The sequence below is a fragment of the Symsagittifera roscoffensis genome, chromosome 7, assembly GCF_963678635.1.
Source record: "Symsagittifera roscoffensis chromosome 7, txSymRosc1.1, whole genome shotgun sequence".
Lineage (NCBI taxonomy): Eukaryota > Metazoa > Xenacoelomorpha > Acoela > Convolutidae > Symsagittifera > Symsagittifera roscoffensis.
The window spans coordinates 59,251,076-59,273,094 of NC_087068.1; the positions used below are offsets into that span (position 1 = coordinate 59,251,076).

General features: G+C 36.3%; 1 protein-coding gene across 1 annotated transcript in view; it reads right to left on the reverse strand.

Annotated features, from left to right (window-relative positions):
- The window catches only part of LOC134850882 (WASH complex subunit 5-like), a 29,277-nt gene extending 7,817 nt beyond the window's left edge, over positions 1 to 21,460 (reverse strand). Inside the window, exons 1-12 of the mRNA XM_063866645.1 lie at positions 21,176 to 21,460; positions 20,488 to 20,777; positions 19,819 to 20,095; positions 18,983 to 19,165; positions 18,471 to 18,693; positions 17,799 to 17,924; positions 13,312 to 13,476; positions 9,933 to 10,081; positions 8,965 to 9,207; positions 5,846 to 6,083; positions 5,129 to 5,400; positions 1,668 to 1,816 (exon numbers count right to left, since the gene is read on the reverse strand). Coding sequence (XP_063722715.1) covers positions 1,668 to 1,816; positions 5,129 to 5,400; positions 5,846 to 6,083; positions 8,965 to 9,207; positions 9,933 to 10,081; positions 13,312 to 13,476; positions 17,799 to 17,924; positions 18,471 to 18,693; positions 18,983 to 19,165; positions 19,819 to 20,095; positions 20,488 to 20,777; positions 21,176 to 21,366 — 2,506 coding nt within the window. The 5' untranslated portion in view covers positions 21,367 to 21,460. The remainder of the gene's footprint in view (positions 1 to 1,667; positions 1,817 to 5,128; positions 5,401 to 5,845; positions 6,084 to 8,964; positions 9,208 to 9,932; positions 10,082 to 13,311; positions 13,477 to 17,798; positions 17,925 to 18,470; positions 18,694 to 18,982; positions 19,166 to 19,818; positions 20,096 to 20,487; positions 20,778 to 21,175) is intronic.
- Between the last annotated feature and the right edge of the window lie 559 nt (positions 21,461 to 22,019).

Sequence of the window (22,019 nt, forward strand, 5' to 3'; positions counted from 1 at the left end):
AACTGTTATTGTTCCGACCATTGAAAATGGAGAGGAACTTTGTAATCGGGTGTGTTTTTGCTTTTTGATTTCCACGCAAAATCAGATACCACAAAACATCAGCAGACTGGGTTGAGTGATATACCATATAAAAGCCTTTTCAGTCATGATTCGAACGAGTTCTCCCAGTTCTCCCAGTTTCGACAAAACCGGTTTGAAATTTTTGATTTTTCGTCTAATTTCGAGCGAGTCATCAGGCTTACATTAACTTATTTATGCTTAATTCAAGCCTTGAAAATTTAATTTTACGCAAATGAATTTATTTTAGCGCCCTCTTAGGAATCAAAAACTTCAAAATTTTGAAAAATTTGGGGAAAAAAATTGAAAATTAAAAAAAATGAAAACTTTTTCAATTTTTTTTGTTTCTCTTGTCTTTTTTCTTCAAAAATTGTTTTCCAATTTGAATATTTTACTATGACCGACAAAAATGCCTAAGCTCTATTTTTTTCGTTCAGATTCTTCTATCACGCCACGCCAAGAAACGACAAATAAGAAAAAAAAATTTAAATTTTTTAAGAGTGGTAGGAACATTATGTGCTATTTGCACAGTAACCGGCTATCCTTGTTAATTTCTGAGTTCACTTTTATTCATAATTTCTGCGACCCAAATACTAAAATCAAAACTTCAATTTGCTCAAACAATTCTACACATTTACTTATAGAACTGTACATTAAAGCTAGAACTTTGAAGTTCTCAACTAAAATTGGCTAAACAACCGGAACTACCTGACATTTCTTCAAACAAAATGCAAACTCTCGAGAAATTTTTAACCGAGAGCAAGCAAAAGCGGTCATGCAATAAAAGAAACTTCGCAGAAAAATATTTACTCGCAACAAAAAACTGTCAGTCGACCAAATGCCAATAGAAACTAAATACCACATATAGCAAACAGGAAAGGAGGACCACTAAAACCAACAAAAACGAAACAAAAAATCAAAATGTTGTCTGGAATGATGTTCTATTTGTGGAAAACACGTCAAAAAACACAATCAACGGCTTTATAATGGAAACTCGAAAAAAACTACTGAGCGGAAGTTGAGCCGACAAAACCTGGGTAAATTCCCGTTGAACCGAAAAAAATGTTGTCATGAAAAACGTTGAACTATAAAATCTATTCAAAACTTTTAACATTTGCAATTCGGAGGGGGGAGCTTTAAAAATATGGCTCCCTTCAAAAAGTCGTCCAAAATTAGTCCGTTAAGCCCATAAAATATAAGCCGAAATCATTTGGGCCGATCTAAAATATTTACGCGAAAAATTAACAAATTATTACAAATTGCGGGAGTAAATCAAAATATAACCAACTGACAGTAGGAAAAGAGTAATAAACGCAAGGAAACTGAAACAAAAACCGACTTGTTTTTTCAAGAGCCTTCAATTTTTTGAAAATAGATGGCGTTAAAAGCTCTTTGAATTTGTAGAACAATGTATGATGGACACTTTTTTGTTAAAATAACCCAATTCGAGAAAACTGGATCAAATGGCAATATTTTTAATTTCGCTGGCAAATCTGATACTTAATTTATATTTTCAAAATTAGATGTCGATCGATCATGTTTTTCGTGACCTTTTGCACCCGATATGTGGATATGTGTGGGTGAGGTTCGCCTGACAGTTAGACACTGACCTAGTCTTCCCACGAATGTGACCGAGTCCTGGTCTGTCGGAGGGTATTTGGGGATGGGGATGGTGGAGGACTGGAACTGACTGTCCTGGTCTGAGATCTTCACCCGTAGAAACACATTACACTCTCGCTCCACGTTGTAGTGCATCACTCTAAATTATAAAAAAGAATAGCATTGCTTTTAGTTCTCTCTTAAGTTGTGACCAATGGCTGCTTTACCGAACATCACAAGCATAGCAGATAGAGAGTCATTAAACTCAAAGACTGAACACAGAGACAAAGCTCAGCTCGTTTTTAACAATAAAATTTGTAAAAATTGCATGAAAACCTAAAAGGTCAGGAACAGCATCATGCTACAAACAGCATTTATGCTACAAAAAAGCCGAACTTTCAAGGAAGTCCTTTCTGCGGGAACTTAGCCGGTAAAATGAAGCATGCAGACAAAAATCTCAATTAGCAGAAAACTTTCAATTTGCAAAAAAAATAAAAAGTCCCGAATGGAATCAAACTCCCCGGGATTATAGTTAAGACAACAACCTAGAAGAAAGCTGAACCTTCAACAAAATCAGCCAACAAAAATAAACAGACGGATGGACGATAGTCCGAAAAAGCAGAAAAAACTCAATTTGCGAAAAAAACGGGTCCTGGCCGGGTTTGAACCACAAACCTTTGCCATCTCAAGCAGATGTCTCACCTCTACATCATATGCGCCAGATGGTTGAGTCAATTTGAATTTATAATAAAGAAAGTATATGAGTGAATCCAGGAGATGAGTCCTGTGAACAAATTTATAAGGGGGAAAAGTCTAGTACCCGCTTGCAATACCCTTGCTTATCGCAAGGAGAAAAATAGCCAACAGACAGGTCTTAATAAATAAGAAGACCAAAAAAACGACTGATTAATTTGGAAACCTTTTCAACGTAAAAAAAATGTGACCTTGAAGCCCTTTAAACTTCAAAAATATTTGGATAAAACAAACGCAATTTGATAACAAGGATAGCCTGTTACTGTGCAGGTAGCATAGAATGTTCGACCAAAGTCTTGAAAAAAGACTTTTTTCAAATAAGGGTCATTTTTCCTGCGTGGTTGATAAAAAGATCTGAACAAAAAATAGAACTTAAGCATATTTGACAATCATAGTCAAATAAACCAATGGAAACAGTTTTTGTAGAAAAATTACAAGAGAAATGAAAAAAAAAATTTGCAGAAAATTTTTGAACTTTGAAGTTTTGCTTAAAAACTCCAAAAATTAATTTTACTCAAATAAATTAAAAATTCACGGCATAAACGAGCATAAATAATCTATTGTAAGTCAGCACATTCACCTTATTAGCTTGAAATTAGGCCAAAAAACAAAAATTTCATACTGGTTTTTCTTGACACTGAGAATTTTTTTGGGTCGTTCGAATCACGTCTGAAAGGGCTCGAATTCGACCCAATCCAATGAATAATTGTGTAACCTGATTTCTAAAACAAAATAAAGAAAAAAAACTGAAATACTCGAATACAAAGTTCCTCCTCATTTTTCAAATTGTCGGATCAAAAACTGGATCAAGAAATTTTTTTTTCAAAAGCCACAAGAAACTCTAAAATTTAAATCCACTAAGAAATTAATCCAAAAGTTATTCACACTTTTTCACGTTATTTTTATTTCTGCTATTGGAGAGCGTAATTTGACTTCCTTCAAATGAATTTGAAATGACTTAAAAAGCAATCAAAAGTCAAATCGCTGAAAAAATTGAGCGTGAACAACTTTTAGGCTGTTCACGTTCAAATTTGATTTTACCCAACTTGACTTTTGATTGCTTTTTGATTTATTTACTATGGTGATGTGAAAAGACTGAAACTCGGATCAAAACATCCTTTTAAAAAAGATTATTTAACAACTATGATGCTAAGATATTTTGAAAAAATAAAAAAAATTATAGATCCCGTCAACGACGTCCTCAAAATGAAGACTCAATTTCATTCACTCTCCGCTACAATTGGATTGATTTTTAGGCTATCCAGCCTGAGTTTTTCACGACCAAAAGATCAATGATTTTTGATTTTTTAAAAATCCAAATCACAAGCAATTGGGGTTTAATATGCCATATTTGACCCCTATAAATTTTTTCGGCGAATTCAAAATAACCCACAATGAGTCACATTTCTATGCAATCACTTCTTGAAGTGCTCGGCGCCGTGCAAGTAATACGGAATCTTCCTATGACAGTTGTTACTGTAAAAAAATCAAGCAAATGCAACTTTTAAAGCATTTTATTTAAACCCTGATAAGTGAATTGAGCGAAAAGCTCACCTGTAAAATGAGATTTTTGAAGATATTTTAATTTATTTTTTGCTAAACATTTAAAGACAAGACAAAATTGACACTAAGTTTTTCTCGACGATCGAAAAAATTCTTGATTTTTTCAAAAGAAATAATCCAAACCTTGACTATGAAATACCTAATTTCATTCTAGCCCATGCCATTCTACCTTATGTGTTTTTACCCACATTACCCGACAATGAATTTTTACACACAGGCCAAGCTGCGCTTTGCAAACACTAGCGAAACACGACAAAAAAAGCAATTTTATAAGGTGAAAAAAGAAAAAATAGAAATACGCCTCGAATTACCAAAACTTTGGTACGTATCGGATTGGACTGAGATTTGGGGTCTGACGCCCAGCACGCTAGTTCACGAACACTTAACAACCGCCAAACACTAGTCACGAATGAAGCAGCTACATATGCCAATAAACTGCCACTGCGATGCAACAAAGTGGCAAATACAAATAGACACAATTTGGCATGTAATAATTGAAGGCATCCATGCTAACTTTGCATGTAAAAAAAAAACATAAAGCATGAGCATTTCAAAAATATTGCGAGATATATTGAGTTGGAAAATTTCTGAAATCGATTTCTTATTATTGTACTGATATTTGAAGCAAATAGCTTTTTCGATTCATTTGAACAATGAGAAATGCATGTGTAATTGCTAGTGTAATCATCAATGCCAACACACAAACACAAATAGTGATCGCAGTCGAGCCAAAGTAATGTGAGCTTGCGAACAGAATTTAGGACTCTATAAGAAATTAGCGCCGGCCTTTACGGAAAATCTAAGAAAAGGACAGAATGGCGTATGATTAGATTGAAACATAGGGTTAAATAGTATAGGGTAGATTGTAATGGAAGCACTTTTTTTCAGCCCAACAGAATTTTTTTTGAGGTAACTTAAATTGCACCAAAACTCATCCGAAGCTAACAATTACTTCACTATAAAGCTCATTAATTTCAAGCCTTCTATGATAGGAACTACTTACTGTGATAAACATTATTACAATGTGGGAATACTGGACCGAGAAGTATTTTTTCCGGCTGATATATCTCAAAGTCTGGCTGTAGTTTCAGGAAAAAACTTATTTTATTAGCACTAGTGAAACTTGTTTTAATCCTAGCATTTTGACCATTGCTACCTGGTATATTCCTCTTGCCATATCTTCAGTCCATACAAGTTGACATAGTCTTGAATGTACTCAAATGACCTCCTGAACCCATCTATCTTCTGGGCCAACTCTGGCAGCTTCGTGTTCAGTTCGGACACCTTGGCTTTCGGATTGAACACAAGAGTGGAGTGGAGTGCGTTGGCCACTTGCACCACCAACTCCTTCCGGATCCCATCTTCTAGCAGCTGTCTCGGATCTATCTTGATCACACCCACCATCGTATTCTTCATCATCAGCACGCCCTAGACAACAAAACTCAATGTGTTTCATCTGCGCTGACTAACACACGACTTCTCAATTACTTTAAGCCTCTCTTAACTAAAAATCAGAGCAGTTTTAGTTATTCTTTTTTCAGTAAAATAACATATTTGCAACATTCTTTTTATAGCGATGTACTTCAATTTTGGCTTTTCCTTCCTCTTCAAAACAGTGCTTCGCTATCGAAGATAAAATTCATTTGTTTTTAGATAATTGCAGATAGATAGATAATTAATTGATTCAAATAAGCGAAATTGACTCTTCTTTCACCTGTGTCAAAACTGGTGCTGCGATCATCCAATTTCGGGCATTCTTTTAAAAACTTCTTTGCACGTCTTCTCGCTTTCAATATTGCAATATTTTGCTTTAGTTCGAAAATTTGCAGTAAAAATAGTGCAAAGTGGAAGTTTGTGAATGATACTTTTGCACCTGTGCCAGAACAGAGGCGTCATGTGTGAGTCTGGCCACTTCGAATCTCTGCGTCTCCAGTGCGTACTCTGTCAGCTTCTCCTTCTCAACTTTAGTGGGCAGTTCTCTCAAACTGGGGTAGTTGGTCTGCAGCCGGATGATTTTGGCCAGTAGGGCGAACATGGAGGTGGGGATGATCTGGAGCACTGCCCGCATGAACATCACCAACTCGTTGCTATAGTACTGCGACACACTCATTCTACAGACAACAAAAACAACTTCAACAAAAACAAAAAGAGTATTCAGTCGTCTTGCTCGACACAAACTAAACTCGAATCACGAATGAAAAAGATTTAAAATGAATTATCATTCACCCCATCTGACGTGTATTTTTGGTTCCCGAAGTTTCGGGAAAAAAAATTACTACAGGCCTCAACAACTGACCAATGACGAACCTTTGAAGAGTTAAGTATCAACAAAGATCAAAATCTAAGACTAATTTCGTTTATACGCTTTCACCAAAAAAATTGCGTTGTAAATTAACAACTTTAAGCTTGAAAAGTTATTTAGCATTCTAGCCTCCATAAATAACACTCAAACAAGCGATGTAGCTGGCAGGTAAAAACAAAGCGGAAAATAAGTCGACAAAAAATAAACCGACAGCGACAAAGTCGAAAAATCAGAAGATACCAAAGAAACATCAATAATACAATTGGACTGTCAATTTATCGGAACACTAATAAGGATGCAGAGTGTGAGTAACAGACCAATGAATGCACGTAGGACGGACATACTGCATGCATGTCTTGTACTGCATGAATGCTGAAATCCATAATAATAACATCGAAAAAATCAGTAACATAATATAAATCATAATAATAACACTGAACACTAGCGGTAAAGCGACAAAAACAGCTCCATAAAAAGAAAGTAATAAAAAGAAGCTTTGACACAGGCGAAGCTGCGCTTCGCAAACACAAGAGAGGAAATGCAAAAATAAAAAAATATCTCTAAACAGGCAAAACAAAGTGAAATAATCCCTTTGACAAATAATCCCATACTTTATAAGGTTTAAAAGACACCTTGAGAAACTTTTTGGCAAGGCATGGGAGTAACACGTTCTCGCATCTGCTTCAAGACCGCTTGTAATTTTACTAACACTAGCCACCAATAAAGCAGCTGCAAAGTTTCAAAAATTGTACATTTTCTAAGGCCATATTTTTTTCAAAACGCAGGGATAGCCCCTTGCGCACGGAAGATTCGCATACTACATTTTTTATTCCGGTTCAACTCTTATTCTCCAATTTGGCAGCTGTTTTTCAGAAAAGTTTTAAAAAAATTAAAAATTAACCAAAATGTCAAAAAATGGGCTTGTTTGAGGCCATAACTTTTTTTCTACCAAATTTAGGGAATAGCCGCTTGAGAAGGAGAGATCCGAACGATTATTTCTTTAGTTTAAAGGTTAATCTCAGATTTAAGCATTTATTATTTAAGAAAATGAATAAATTCAAAATCAAAAAAGTCAAAAATCCCCCTACTGAAACTTTCGAAAGCCGTAGAACGTGGTGTAAACTGAAATGAGACTAGCAAAATATGCAGGCACATAGAATAGCAGCCAGTTTTTCCAATGACACCATTGTTTTAAAAATTGGTTGTAGTTTTTGAGAAAAAATGAAATTTTTGCGAAAAGTTCAAAAATTTTGCAAAGAGTCGCAAAAAAAATTAACAAATCCCATACATTATATATTTTCATAACACCTGTTGTTTTCAAACATGACCAAACGCTAAACAAAAATAAACCAGCACTATATGCTTTTAAATTACCTAACCTGAAATATAATGAAATTGAAATATACAAAAAGTGCCACTAATGAACACTTTTATTTGCGACTTAAGTTGGAAAAAAATTGTTGTTAGTAATACACTTCGCTTCGCTTGTGTAAATATTAACTTCTGCTGAGGCGGATTCGATCCCACGGCCAAGAGATTTGGAGTCCCCTGTCCTCGCATCTCCGCTAAGAGCCCTTTCTAATTTACTAACGATAGCCAAAAATAAAGCAGCTATATATGCTAATAAATTGCCAAAGAGATGCAGCAAATGGAGACACCAAATACAAATAGACGCATCTTTGCATAAAAAAATTAGAATACAACAAACTGAGTCATCAACACATACTTTGTATGTAATAATTGGAAAATAATACAGCCGAATTATGTATAAACTCTGCATTTCAAAAAAAAATCGCAAGATAAATTGAATTAAAAAATATCTGAAATCCCCTTTTTATTATTGTACTGTAATTTGAAACAAATGGCTTTTTTTGGGTTCATTTACGACAACTCTCTCAACTTATTACTAATCGAATGTCAAAACACATGATATCAAAAGTCGTTAAGGTGCCACCAAAAGTAGTACTAATAGTACCAATTTTGCTGTTCAATAGCGGAGCTTGCCCTCCTTTTAAAAATGAAATGAAATGATTTTAAAGAGAAGTCACAAGTCAAACCGCAAAAAAGTAAAAGCGAGTCAGACTAAATTTTTAAACTTTTCCGGAAAAAAAATTATCGCGATCTATTTAAGAGTCTGAACTACATTCATTGACCCCTCATCGCGATTAAGCTATAAAAAAAATCAAATAACTTGTTTTATGACTAACAATTTGTTGGGCCACATTAACACCCTTGTCAAAACCGCTTAGGGGGGAGGATGTTATCTCGGTTTTGATTCAGAGTTTTCAGCAATACAGAAACGAGCATTTTGCACGCAGCGCTGAGCATACTTTATTCAATTTAAACTCTGCGGTGGTAATTGTAATTTGATCCAACTTTTTCCCATAAAATAGCCCAAATAAAGAAAGCTAGACCAAAACGTGTTTTTATTCCGCTGTGAATTGTGAAAACTTTAATACGAAACTCAAAATTAGGAACAAGAAATCATTTACGTTTTGTTCGCACCTTTTCCACTTTCGTTATTAGAGAAAATAATCAGCCTTCAATTTGGAAAATGAATTTGAATTGAACTTGAAATCACAAAATCAAATGAGAGCAGGATCAAATTATGACTTTTTTCCTAAAAAAAAATCAGCACGGCCTAACTATTCACTAAAACCATTGAGCCTCAAACATGCCAACTAGTTAACCTGTCGGAGCTCTTGGCCTGTGTGATGCGAATGAGTGGAACTAGAAGAGCAGTGGACATCTTGAGGAAGACGGCCTTGAGTTTGATGACACTGGAGGGGTCTCTCTTGATGAGAGTCTGCATGGAGGGGATGTACTGGTGCATTAGAGTGCCCCACGCATAGGAGAGGTCCATGATACTCTCCACTGCAGACAGGTAGTCCTGCTTGACATTGATGATGCGCAACATCTGCGCCAACTGCTGCCTACAACCACACTAGCCTCACAATTAATAACACTATTTATCCACTAGGGAAAGGACAACTATCATCATAGCTGTCCAGCTTATACAGAAGCGCTGGTGAGCCTCATTATGAATTACAAACAATTCTTGGCTCATTTTTCTTGACTCAGAATTGTTGCCTCAACGCACAATTGCATAGTAAGATCGTTTTAGAATATAACTCACACGACTTTTCAGAACTTATAGCCCCGGGTATTCCAAGGAAGTAACTTAGAGCTAAATATATAGACCTAATCGTGTTTCGTACGGACCTTTTTAGGTTTCCTTACATGATAGATGCAATGTTTCTTAAAGTTTTCCTAAACAATTTTAACATAGCCAACAGACAGTTAGAAAAGTGTAGACGAAATCAAGGATCTGTTCGAACACGTTGCAACTTTCAAATTAAAAGAACTTAACCTGATTGAAAAAAAAAAACTGGAGCAATAGGAAATTTTTTCCACTCGGAATTCACAAAACTGAAGTCCAATTTTGAATCTAGAACTAATTCACGTTCTCTTAATTGGAGAACGTAACTTGAATTCCTTTTAACAAAAGAAAAGGAGTGAACTCAAAAAGACATCAAATGTCAAAAGGCGAAAAATCATATTTGAGCCTGGAAAATTTTTCCTAAAAAAGAAAGCAAAAAAATCATCACGATCTTCATGAATGCCTTCGCTACATTGATTGACAATTGAAAATTCATGCCTGGTGTCATTGAGGAACTGTTTGACGTATAGGTTGGACTCCAACTGGTGGAACTCCTGCACCTCCTCCAGAGCCTGGCTGAGCTGCTGGATGTTCCTGCCTGCAGCCACCCACTCCTCGTGATTCAGAGCTGCTATCTGCGACTTCACCTTAAATACACACCTATAATTGCAAGCCAAGCTTAGTTACTATTTTTCTCTTCCCATCTGATAGTCATTCAATGCATAGTCCGACACGATGAAATAAACAGGCTTAATTAACAAAAACTTCCCTCATGTAATTAGTGTTATTTTTAAGATATACCAAATAAACCATTTTCAGCAAGGGCAAGCGACAGTGAAGGAGTTTCAAATGAGTTCGCAAGATCGAAGAGCATCTTGATACATTATAGCCAAGAAGCACTAATTGCAACAAAACACTTCATTCGAAATGCGCCACTAGTTCTCCCCCAGAAAAACAACGTTAAACTCATGATACAACACAAACTAAGATTGGCAAGCTACCCTACAAAAAGAGGGGGTCCAAAAGTGCCGCCTTCCAGTGGTGGACATGACAGATGTACAAACAGCCGCAAATGGCACGTACCCTACCTTCCCCAACAGGGGAGCGCAAAAAAGCACAAAAGAGAGGAAAAAAGCACAAAAGAGAGTCGAAATAATTTTGAAAACCAAGTCAACACATGGTTGAAAAATTTTCAAAAAAAACTCAAGGACAGCGAAAAAAATTTAGAACAATTTTCAACTTTCGATGAAAAAATATAACACGTTGAAGCGCTTTGCTCTTCAAGAATTGTTTCATCTTTCAAACATTTTGCTTGAACTTTTGAAAACTGGATCAAAATGTAAACTTTTATTTCTAGGAAGTACATGCTTGAAGCAAGAAGCCATCCACATTTTTCGCAACATTTCGATAGTGGAGTTTGCCTTCGTTTTAACAAAGGAAATGAGCTGAACTTAAATCTAAAAACAAAAAATCACGACCTAGAAAAAAAAGGACAGTTGGAAAAGTGTTAAAGAAGCTAACTAGCAAACAATAAAAACACTCGCTTATTTTTGAAAAACGTCAACTTTTGAATTTCGTAAAATCATATATACCCCAAAAAACTCTTCAAATTTGAAAAGTTTATGATAGATACTTGTTTTGATAAAATTAACGCGATGTGAGAACACTGGATCGATAAGTATTTTAAAACTGCATCAAGAAGTAAGACAACTGGATCAATAAGTATTTTTATTTCACTGGGAACTCTAAAAATAACATCCACTTTCAAAATTAGAATTCGTTCAAAGTTTCCGTGGTCTCAAAATTTTGGCATTTCAATAGCGGAGTTTGCTTTTTTTTAACAAATGAAATCAATTGAACTTGAAAGAAAATCAAAAACCAAACAGCAAAAAAAAAAAATCAAATTTGAGCGTGAATAAAATTTATAGTATTTTTTCCTGAAAAAAGCGAGACCAATAACATATCTGTTACGACCAACATAAGTGATTTAAGTACGTTCTTTGACACTTAACCACTTCACTTTTTTACACTTGAAAAAGTCGGAAAAAACCAGCGAAATTTTCATTCAATTAGCTTGATTAGCATTATTTCTTTTTGAGGAAAACGAGCCGATTAGGACAACTGCCTAGGTTGAATAAGCAATGATACATAATTTACGCCGCCTAACTAAGCCGACAATAATTGAGCAGAAAACAGTAATGCCGAAAAAAATAGTCCAAAAAGAAATTAAAACTCTACACCCCAACACATTAAAAATTCTATACCCCCATAGATACATCTCTTTGAAGCTTAGTAAATTTCAACACAGGCGAAGTTGCACTTTGCACACAAGCAAAAATATGAACGATAACGCTACTGGGAAAAAATAATGAGTAAAACTTTGAGTCGGTCAACTAATTTTCTTAAGCGACGCACGCCAATTATGAGTTTACATAATTGCTAAGTGACGCAAGCCAATTATGACGCATTAGCAGTACCAATCAATTAAAAAAACAATTTAGCAACCAACAAGCCTCAATTTATAGAGCGGACGCATTTTAACTAGTATATGAAAAAATTCATCAAAAACATCCAACCCTGCCCAGATTCGATCCCTCTTATTTTGTTGCGGGTCTCCTTCCCTACCTATACGCTATAGATCTAAGATACCTTGAAGCTAAAGAGCTATTTGTAAAAAAAATGATCTGTGTTAATGTCCTTAGCATTGGCTGTACTTAATAGCTGGTTATTGATCAAAATGAACACTTTTAAAATGAACACATTTTGTCGCAACAAAATTTGATTCGCAACAATAATTGTTAGGTTGGAAAAAAGGAGAATTTATACTATTACACAAGCTTTGCTTGCGTGAAAACAATTGTGAACAAGAGTGTTTTCATAACACTAGAGAGAACTGAATCAATTGGCAACTTTTTTGTTCCCCTGAGATATCTAAAAACTGAAATCCGCTTTCGTGAAAGTCGTTCACGTTTATCGCGCCATTTTTGCTTTCTCATTTAGGGAGCGTAATTCGCCTTCCTTTTGGTCATAGAATTTCAATTAAATTTAAAAATTCGAAAGGCAAACCGCAAAATATCGAATTTGGTCTAATCAAAATAAGACTTTTTCTAAAAAAAATTATCACGCCCTATATAAATGTCTTCACCGCATTCAATGACACTTAGAAACAAATGATAAAACTGAAAAACCATATCAGAGTTGATAAATCCACAGCCAATAAAAAATTCGAATAAAAAGGGCATTTTAAAAGCCTGTTGTTGACAGAATCGAAGAGTTGGTCATATGGTTCAGCTGATTTTGTTAAACAAGTAGTTGGCCTGAAAAAAGTCCTATGTTCCAATTTGATAACGCTCTCTAATCATAGAGGTAATTATGTTTGCGCTCAAAGAACACATTAAATACTTGATAAAAAAGCACTTTTTAGAAAATCATTTTGAAAAATTTACATTCGCTTGCTGAAATGCTCCCAAATTTTTTTGATTCTCGATTGAAAAAGTACCACTGACTACCTCAATAGATGGTCATGAGTTAATTCAAAACTATCACTGCAGGACGATTTGACCCATATTACAATATGTTTCAGGTTAAGCATCAAAATAGCAAGCTTAGATTTTTATTGAAGGATCCACAAAAACACAAATATTGCTTCTTTTCAATAAACTGGCCAGAGGCCTAATTCGGAGGCTAATTATTTCAGCCCCAACGCCACAAGTAGCATCAAAACGCCACCAGTAGCATTAAAACGCCACCAGTAGCATCAAAACGCCACCAGTAGCATTAAAATGCTATTACCACCATGGGTTTACAACCATCTGGTCATGTGATGGCAGGGGTGGGTTGTTACAGACACTGAAGTGACTGCCTATTAGAAGTGTACCTGTTTAAACCACCCAGTGAGGTGTTCGTTCTTGTCTACTCTGGTGAGTGGCTTCACCCCACTGAACACGTCACTCAACTCATCCATCCTCCCCTCACACTCACTCCTCAGTCTAGTCCAGTGACTAATCTTCTCCGCCAACAACTGCTTGAACATTCGCTTCACCTAAACACAACACTCACTAGTTCAATTAACTCTCTTCACCCAATAACTCATTTATCAATACAAAAGCAAACTTCATCCACCGCATATTTCAGAGCGTTTTAACCAATTGCCAAAACCAGGAAACTATTTTGAATCCACAAACGACATGGGGAAAATAAAAATCTGAGTTTCAAACACTTGTCAAAATAATTTTGAACCCCAAAACGACTCGGAGCAAATGAAAACGACTCGGAGCAAAATGAAAACGACTCAGAGCAAAAGAAAAAAGAAGCAGAGCTTTGCAAATTTTGGGCTGAGGAAAAACGAAAAAAAATAGTCAGATAAAACTGTGGCATTGTTGAAAAACATCTACAAAAAATTATACAAGCAGTAATAAAAGTAGGTCTCTAACTGACATCTTAAACATGCCTGCACTGCATTAAAGTTCTCAGAAGATGCGCGATCAAGCCATTTAAAAATGATAACACTGTTTTCTGATTTACTTTTTACACGCGAAAAGATATTTAATTGAACACAACCAACAAACAAATGGAAAAGGGTCAATGAACGCAATAAAACAAAAAAAACTATAATAATTATTTTTTAAATCAATTTTCGAATTTCAAAAAAAAATAGATGACCTTAAAGCTCCTTAAAATTCAAGAGCAAGTAATGATTGACACTTTCTCGATAAAATTAACCCAATTTGAGAAAATTGGATTTTTACGTACGAATATATATGGCCTTATAGCTCTTTGATTATCAAGACCAATTCATAATTGACATAACAATTCAGGATTGAGAAAAATGGATCAGTAGTTGAAGTTTTTATTCCCCTGGGAAATCTGAAAATTAAAAACCACTTTCAAAATTAGAAGTCGATCACGTTTTTTGTGAATTTTAAGCTCTTGCTTTTCGATAGTCGAGTTTGCTTTCCTTTCAAGCAAGGAATGAACTGACCTGAGTAAAATCAAACTCAAACCGCGAAAAATCAAATTTGCGCGCGACTTTCTCCTGAAAAAAAAACATCACGGCCTATACAAGGATCTTCACTAGGTGTATTCTATCCTAATATGGAATGAAAAATCCAACTTTAGTCTTGAATAGCAAAACTTTCGTTAAGTACAGGAATCTACCCACTAACTTGGTGATTAAGAGTCTCAAGTTTTCACATCATTGCTAAGTGCTCTTGATAGCATTAAAGCACTAGCTACCAATCAAGCGGATACCCTTCCACACGTCTGGTCCAATTAAAAAATCATCAGTTCCTATAAAATTGAAAATCACTTCGTTCTTTACACTTAAAAACTAGCTCTGAACATTAAATGACATCTACGCGAGATTTGAATCTCAATCCTTGGACTAGTCGTCTTCCATATAGACATGTGCTACTTGGACTAGTCGTCTTCCATATAGACATGTGCTTTTCAAATAATGAATTTCAAATAATGTAAATAAAACTAAAGCTAAGTTTGGGAAAGCCACAGAGATTTAGCTGTAAAATGCATAAAAACTCAAATTTTGCATGTAATAATTTGAAATGTAAAAAACTAAAGGCAACTTCCACCAATTTTGCATGCAACTAATTAAAATGTATAAAAACCATATTGCGCATAATTTATGCATTTCGAAAATCTCACGAAGTATATCGAGTTGGAATAATTTTTTTCCAGCTCAATTGACGAATTAAGAAAGCATCAACTGTGTTCATTTTAATACTAACCAAAATTCAAAGCACAATATTGTAGTGCTAATGAATCATACAGATTCAAAAATGCCACCAAAAAGTGAACTTTTACTGGTTTGATAGCACCCCGTCCATCAAAAGAAACAGCTACCTTGTCAAGTAATACAGGTTAGAAAGCAGTGAAATCAAAATTTTAACACAGAGGCGAAGCTGCGCTTCGCAAACATAAGCAAGGAAAATGCAAAAACAAAGTGAGTTACGGAAAAAATTTAAAACAAACCTTGAAAAAAAGGTGTTTAGTTTAGGAGCATCACAATCTCACATCTCTACCACTACTGTTTGTAACTTTACTAAAACTAGCCACCAAAAAAGTAGCTATAGTTTCTATCAATTTGCCAATATTATGCAGCAAAAATTCGACCAAAAAATAGAACTATTTAAATGTTCCAGATTTGAATATCCGACCTAATGATTAGGAGTCCCACGTCCTCGCATCTGCGCCACGGTAGCTTGGAAGTAAACTAGTGGCCCAGTTACAGCTGAACCTACCTGTTCTAATGTTTTTAACCATATATTGTACTGATACGGAAATGCGTAAATTTCCAAATTTCAAAAAAATGGACTTTACGCTAAACCCTCTTCTTAAGTAGGGAATTAAACGCCTACTTTTTCTTTCGATAGAAAATTTTTCCTCAGATTTGATTGGATAATTGGCGAAATAAATCAAAAAAATCCCAAAAATCGTTCAAAAGTTTGATTTTCCTAAATCCATAAAATTTTCTCTACTTAAGCATGGAAATGGCCTCTGCTTTCCACACTCTGATTTTTAGATTGAAGATTTCTGAAACCCTGATTTTTTAGATTGAATCCTCATTATCAGATTTAATCAGTAGTTTTCGAGAATAATGACAAAATTTCTAAAAGTAAAAGTTTCAAACAATAAGGAATTTTCCGGAAGTCCATCTCGGTTTTTCTACAAAAAAATAGGATTACGGGGGGAAAATATAAGCACCATGTTAGTTTAAATGAACTATCAACCTCAGAATCAGTAGGTTACTTTTTGAAGAAGAAAGAAGTTTCCAAAAAAGTTCAAAAATTCAAAAATTGGACATTTCCTAAGGCCATATTCTTTTTTTGAAAAGCAGGACATAGACGCTTGCACAAGGAAGATTCGCATAACTGGTTTTATTCTTTCGGTTAAACCCTTCATCTGCGATTTGGCAGGGTAATTTTTGAGAAAAGACGTAAAACTTTTTAAAATTAACCAAAATCTCAAAAAATGGTCTTGTTTGAGGCCATACTTGTTTTCTATCTCGGATTTGTGCATTTAATATTTGAGAGAATGAGAAAAATTCACAACAAATATGCGAAAAATCCTCCTATTGAAAATTACGAAGGCCATAGAACGTGAAATAAAATGAAAAGAGACTAGCGAAACATCCAGGCACATAGAAGAGCAGCCGTTTTTTCATTTGGTCTCATCATTTTGAAAATTAGCTGTAGTTTTTGAGAAAAATTGAAAGTTCATAAAAGAGCTCAAAAATTTTCCAAAGCGAAAAAACGGAAAACAACAAATCCCATACATTTTCATGTTACATGTTTTTACAAACAGGAACTAACACTAGCCAAAAATAAAGCAAATAAAGCAGCAACATATGCCATTATATATTTTTTGCTTAAATAAGCTGAAAAAATGATAAAATTGGTTCATACCAAAAATTCAACCAAATGGGTACTTTTATTTGCAACTTGAGTTAGAAAAAAATATCTTCGTAATAACACACGACACTTCGCTTTTGTTCAAATCTGTAGTTCATTATCTCAAGAACCTTGAAAAATCCTTATGCGGACGAAGAAGACTAAATGCGCGAAAACTTTCAACCAATAACACCTTCAAAGTTTCACTTAATTTCCCTTTTCATTCATTTCAGATTTTCAAATACAGAAATCTTATTGGTATTAAATATTTTAGCATTCGGTCATTCTGGCAGTGAAAATTCAGCACTGGACAAGCGCACTTACTATAAAATTTCAACAAGGGAGTGTCAAAGGCTTAGCACGCAAGCTAAGCTGCGCTTCGCAAACACTAGAGGGAAAACGACAAAAAAGCAGCTCTGTAAAGTGAAAAAATAAAAAGCAAGTCTCGAATTATTAAAACTTTTGCTACGTACCGGGTTCGTTTCGATGACCTCTAGATTTGGAGTCCCACGGCCTTCTCTCTCGGTCTTAGATGCTTAACGATCAATAAACACTATCCACAAAAAAGCAGAGAAGAGACGCTTTGAAAATTCCATTGCTACAGATCGTGATTGTTTCAGAAGTGCCACCAATTGAGCGATTTTATTTGCGAGTTATATTGGAGGAAAAAGAAGATTCAAACTAATACACTACGCTCGCTAGCTCGGCAGTGTCATAAATCTCAAAATCATTTGTGAACTCTTTGATTTTTTTTAGAATAAAAACTTTCCAAAAATGAGGTTGAAAGGCTGCTGTAAAATAAAGTTTGCTGGCGAAAAATGGATGTTGAATGGACTCAACAGATATAGCGTGAGTGTTTAGATAGCGAAAGGGTTTAATTGGTGAGCGGGATTGTTGCTAAATGCCGAACTGGCTCAAATGTTTCAAGTTCTGTTTGAAAAGAAGAAGAGTTTTGAACCTTGAGTTCCAGCTGGGCACTGTTCATGAGGAGTTCTAGCACAGCCTCGTGTGTGAAGTGTGAGTGTGTGGAGATGGTCTCCTGCACTGTCTTGTACTGCTTCATTCGGTTGGTTGCCTGTGCCATCTGAAACACACTCAACCATCTCCACTCATAACCCACATTCATTACTGGACCAAGCCACTCAACAGATTAGACTATTTATAACAACGGAAAGAACCAACATACGAGCTGATATCATATTTTGACCTTTCATGATGCATATATTATCGACAAACTACAATCTAAATGTTGCGCAAAAAGTTATGAGTAATTGTATCATCAATTTCAGAGACCATCATTATGACTTTCAATTAGTCAAGTGATATTTCCACCGGGTAGTCAATCGACATTACAGCCCTGTTTCCATTGTTCAGTTGCATTTTCAAATTACTGTATTACTTCCAAATTTTGAAATTTTTAAATCTACCAAAATCTACTCGCTTTTATCTGCTACTTTTTGCACAGCTACTAATGATATATAAAAAAAAACATTATTAAGTACAGCGGGCAGTAGTCATATGGTCTGAATGTCTTGATATCTGATTTAACTAGTACATAAATGGGGGGCCCTGTTGAGTGTGAGTGTTTCGGAATAGCATAGTGAGCATATGGTTGTTGCATTGCATGTACCTTGCTGTTGTGCAGCAGCATCCACTTGAGTGTGGTGTTTGACTCCCGGATACAGTTGAGCAGTTTGTCTCTGTTGTCCAACAGGTAGTTCACAGTCAGCACCCCCTCCTTCAGGAAGTTGTTCACACTCACCCCACACTCGCCCATCTTCTTGTGCATCTTCAGCGACAGTCGCTTCACGTTCTCTAGCATCAGACTCTGTGCCAAAGCTAGACGAGCTGCCCTTCAACAAAACAACACAGCTGCTCTATCTTTTCTTTTCCACCTCCCGCCAACCCCTCAACAATTGCAATAATAGGCTCACAGAAAATGTAAGGGGGTCAAAAAACGGGCCCGAATATAAGTGAATCAAATACACACTTTCATCGAAAACAGCACAAGTAGAATTACTAACGACCATTGTACATGTATAAACATCTTTGCAAATCTCTATAACCCATGAGTCATCTTAAGTCTACAAACGGAAATAGCTAGTAAGTATATGTTAGAGACAAGAAGAAAAGCGTATGTACTTGTATGGCTCCCACGCCTCTGCCAGATTGACTGGGATGGTCATGTAGAGGTTGATGATCCAGTTGTCTGGGAAGAACTTGTCCACTATTCCCCTCATCTTGGCACTGTCCGAGTGCAGCAACTCAGGCACAAAGTACAGCATCACGTAGATCATAGAGGCCTGTCCAGACAATGCATGACTCCTACAACACCATACATACATACATACATACATACATACATACATACATACATACATACATACATACATACATACATACAGACATACATACAGACATACATACATACATACATACATAGAACAAAAGTATTCTCAATTAAGATTTCTAAAAGCTTTTTTTATTACCACCGCAATGTAAAACAGGTCCATAATGAAAACTTTTGGCAGCCTTCTAACTGCGCTTATTTTGATCACAACGTGGTGAACCAGTTTATTCACTTTCCCACAATAGTTTTCAATCTTTGTTTATTCACAATTGAACGGACGAGCGATTTGGGTTCCAATTCATTATTCGACAGAAACTGCTGCTATTATGCGCTTGCTGCTATTATAGGTCAACAGTTGACGAAAGAAATATCTGGGATCTCTCAATAGATTTCCCACAGCCCGTATGGTATCAAGCGGCTAATCTCAACCCATATAGACGAACAATCAAACGTTTTGGAATCCATAAATATTTTTCCGGCCATTGATCTACTGATTGAGGCATTTTGCAGACATTGATACATTTGCGAGCATTATTGAGGCAGCTTTTCGTCTCCACCCCACCCCAATCCTTTTGAACAGGGGGTGGGGGACTTGTGGAATATATCTCATGTCTTCTCTTTGAGTCACCTGTGTGTGGGGTTTGGGTAGAAGGAGATGAGATTGTACAAGTCATCCGACTCCATCCTGCCACACACAATCTGGAGGAAGTAGTCGTTGAGAGGGACCCTTCTGAACAAACTCTCCGGGTAGTCCTGTGGCCGCACACTCTGCTTGTCCACAGAGGAGGAGTGGATGTAGCCAGTGGAGGCCAGTAGTTTGCACACTTCGTCTATGTGCGAGTCTGTGGACACGTGTGTGCCTCCATTGCGGTAGTAGAACACGAGCATCTTCTCCCTCACGTCTCCTAAAAAGAGACTCAATCGAAGAACATACAAAAGTGCACAGAAGATACCACGGTGAACGAAAGTTGAGTGGCTACTAGTTCCGGTCCCTCTACAGGAAGCAGACTGGTGCTTCCAACCACATCCTGGTCCATGAATTAACTCTCGTCAAGAAAAGCCAAGATGTCTTTATTAAGACTATATCAATATCAGTTCCATCTAGGAGCTGAAACGCACGCGACAGCCTTAGTCCGCTATGTCGTTTATAAATGGTTTTATGTTGAAACTATATTAGAACCAATCATTAAATCTTAAATTACTAAGAAGCCGGTTCACTTGACATAAGTTCTTTTTTTCTAAATTCTTAGCTCTGAGTAGAGACTATTTCCCCCAAATGTTCTCAATGTGCACTCACCGGGTACCTTGATGTCCAAGAGCAGTAGCATCACCCCGTAGATGTAGACTGCCTCTGCCAGCAACTGTTTGCCCTCTATAGTCTTGATCACACTGTCCACCGTCTCCTGCACAAAGGAGCCCTCTGACAGCTGAGTGACATACTTGTTCAGGTCGTCCACGTACTTGTACACACTCTCGAACACCAGGTAGAACCTCTCTATGATGAGTTTGTGGTTGTCTCGGAACTCCTCGTTCAGATCCACCAGCTTCCCGTTCCCACTGTAACTCTTCTCAAAGCTCTCCGATATTCTAAGAACAAATGTCATTTTAATTTTGGGCTACATTTTGTGGCCTATACTTGTACAATACTACCTGCAAGGGCTGCCGTGTCCATAACTCTACATAATCGATGTACTTCAAAATCAGATATGCTCTTTCTAGCTCTCAACAAAAGAGATGTATATTTTTTGAGCTACGTTGAAGTGGCCAAGTCTTTACCTGTCAATCGAAAAGCCCTTCGTACTTGTTGCTTAAGGGCGAGGCATCATTACCCAGCCCAGGAAAATAACCAAAAAGATTGCACCTAATTATAACCATGGACACAACCGCGGTCCTCCGTGACGAGCTGAACAGCTGGTATGTTGGTCCTTTCTATTATGCATCACCCATTACAACTTCTTTTCTTCAAAAATCAATTCTTTACTCACGTGAAATAGTGGAAGTCCATAAGGAGGGGTGCGTATTTCTCATGGTCCCCCTGGCCATTAAAAACTGGGGGGATGAAGTCGGACAGTCTCAGTATCTCAGCTATGATCGCATTCCCCCGGGACACCAACTTGAGGATAGTTTGGCCACACAAGTTTTCCTCGGAGAGGAAGTCGCCCTGATTGTCGGCCATGTCTGCAACCCCCACTTTCTACAACTTACTTGTATCTGTTCTATAGTTTTCAACTCTTTAGTCGGGAATTATGTCAATTTACTACTGACCATTTAATCTAAAAAATTAAATTGCATCAGCCCCACCCACCATACACCAACGCGTTCAAAAACCTAAATTTATACACTTTCCGACTTAAAATAAAAGTTTGCAAGAACGCCAGGATCAGAGATGACCTGTGAATTCAATTGAAGCACGTGGAAAAGATGAAGGTGGCATCTATTGTATACACAGAGGCGAAGCTGAGCTTCTCACCACTTGCTTTACACGACAAACATAAAAAACATAAGAAATCGAAAACAAAATTCAAAAAGTTCAATTTTTACCTATTTTTTTTTCAATTGCATGCATACTGAAATATAAGGTCCGGCCCATACTCGAACCCCAGACCTAAGGGTAAAAAGGCGAAAGCGCTAACCCTAGGCCAAGTAGGAAGGAACCTGGAAGAAGTTAAGAGAACAAAAAAGGGAAAAAAGAGAAGAATTTGTCAGGCTGGTTTTCGCAAGTGTAATTAGTTATCTATTAATCACTGTTTCGGCATAATTAATTTTAAAATTTCTTAAATATGGGAGCCAAACAGTCATTATCCAACATTATCCCAAAAATAATTGTCG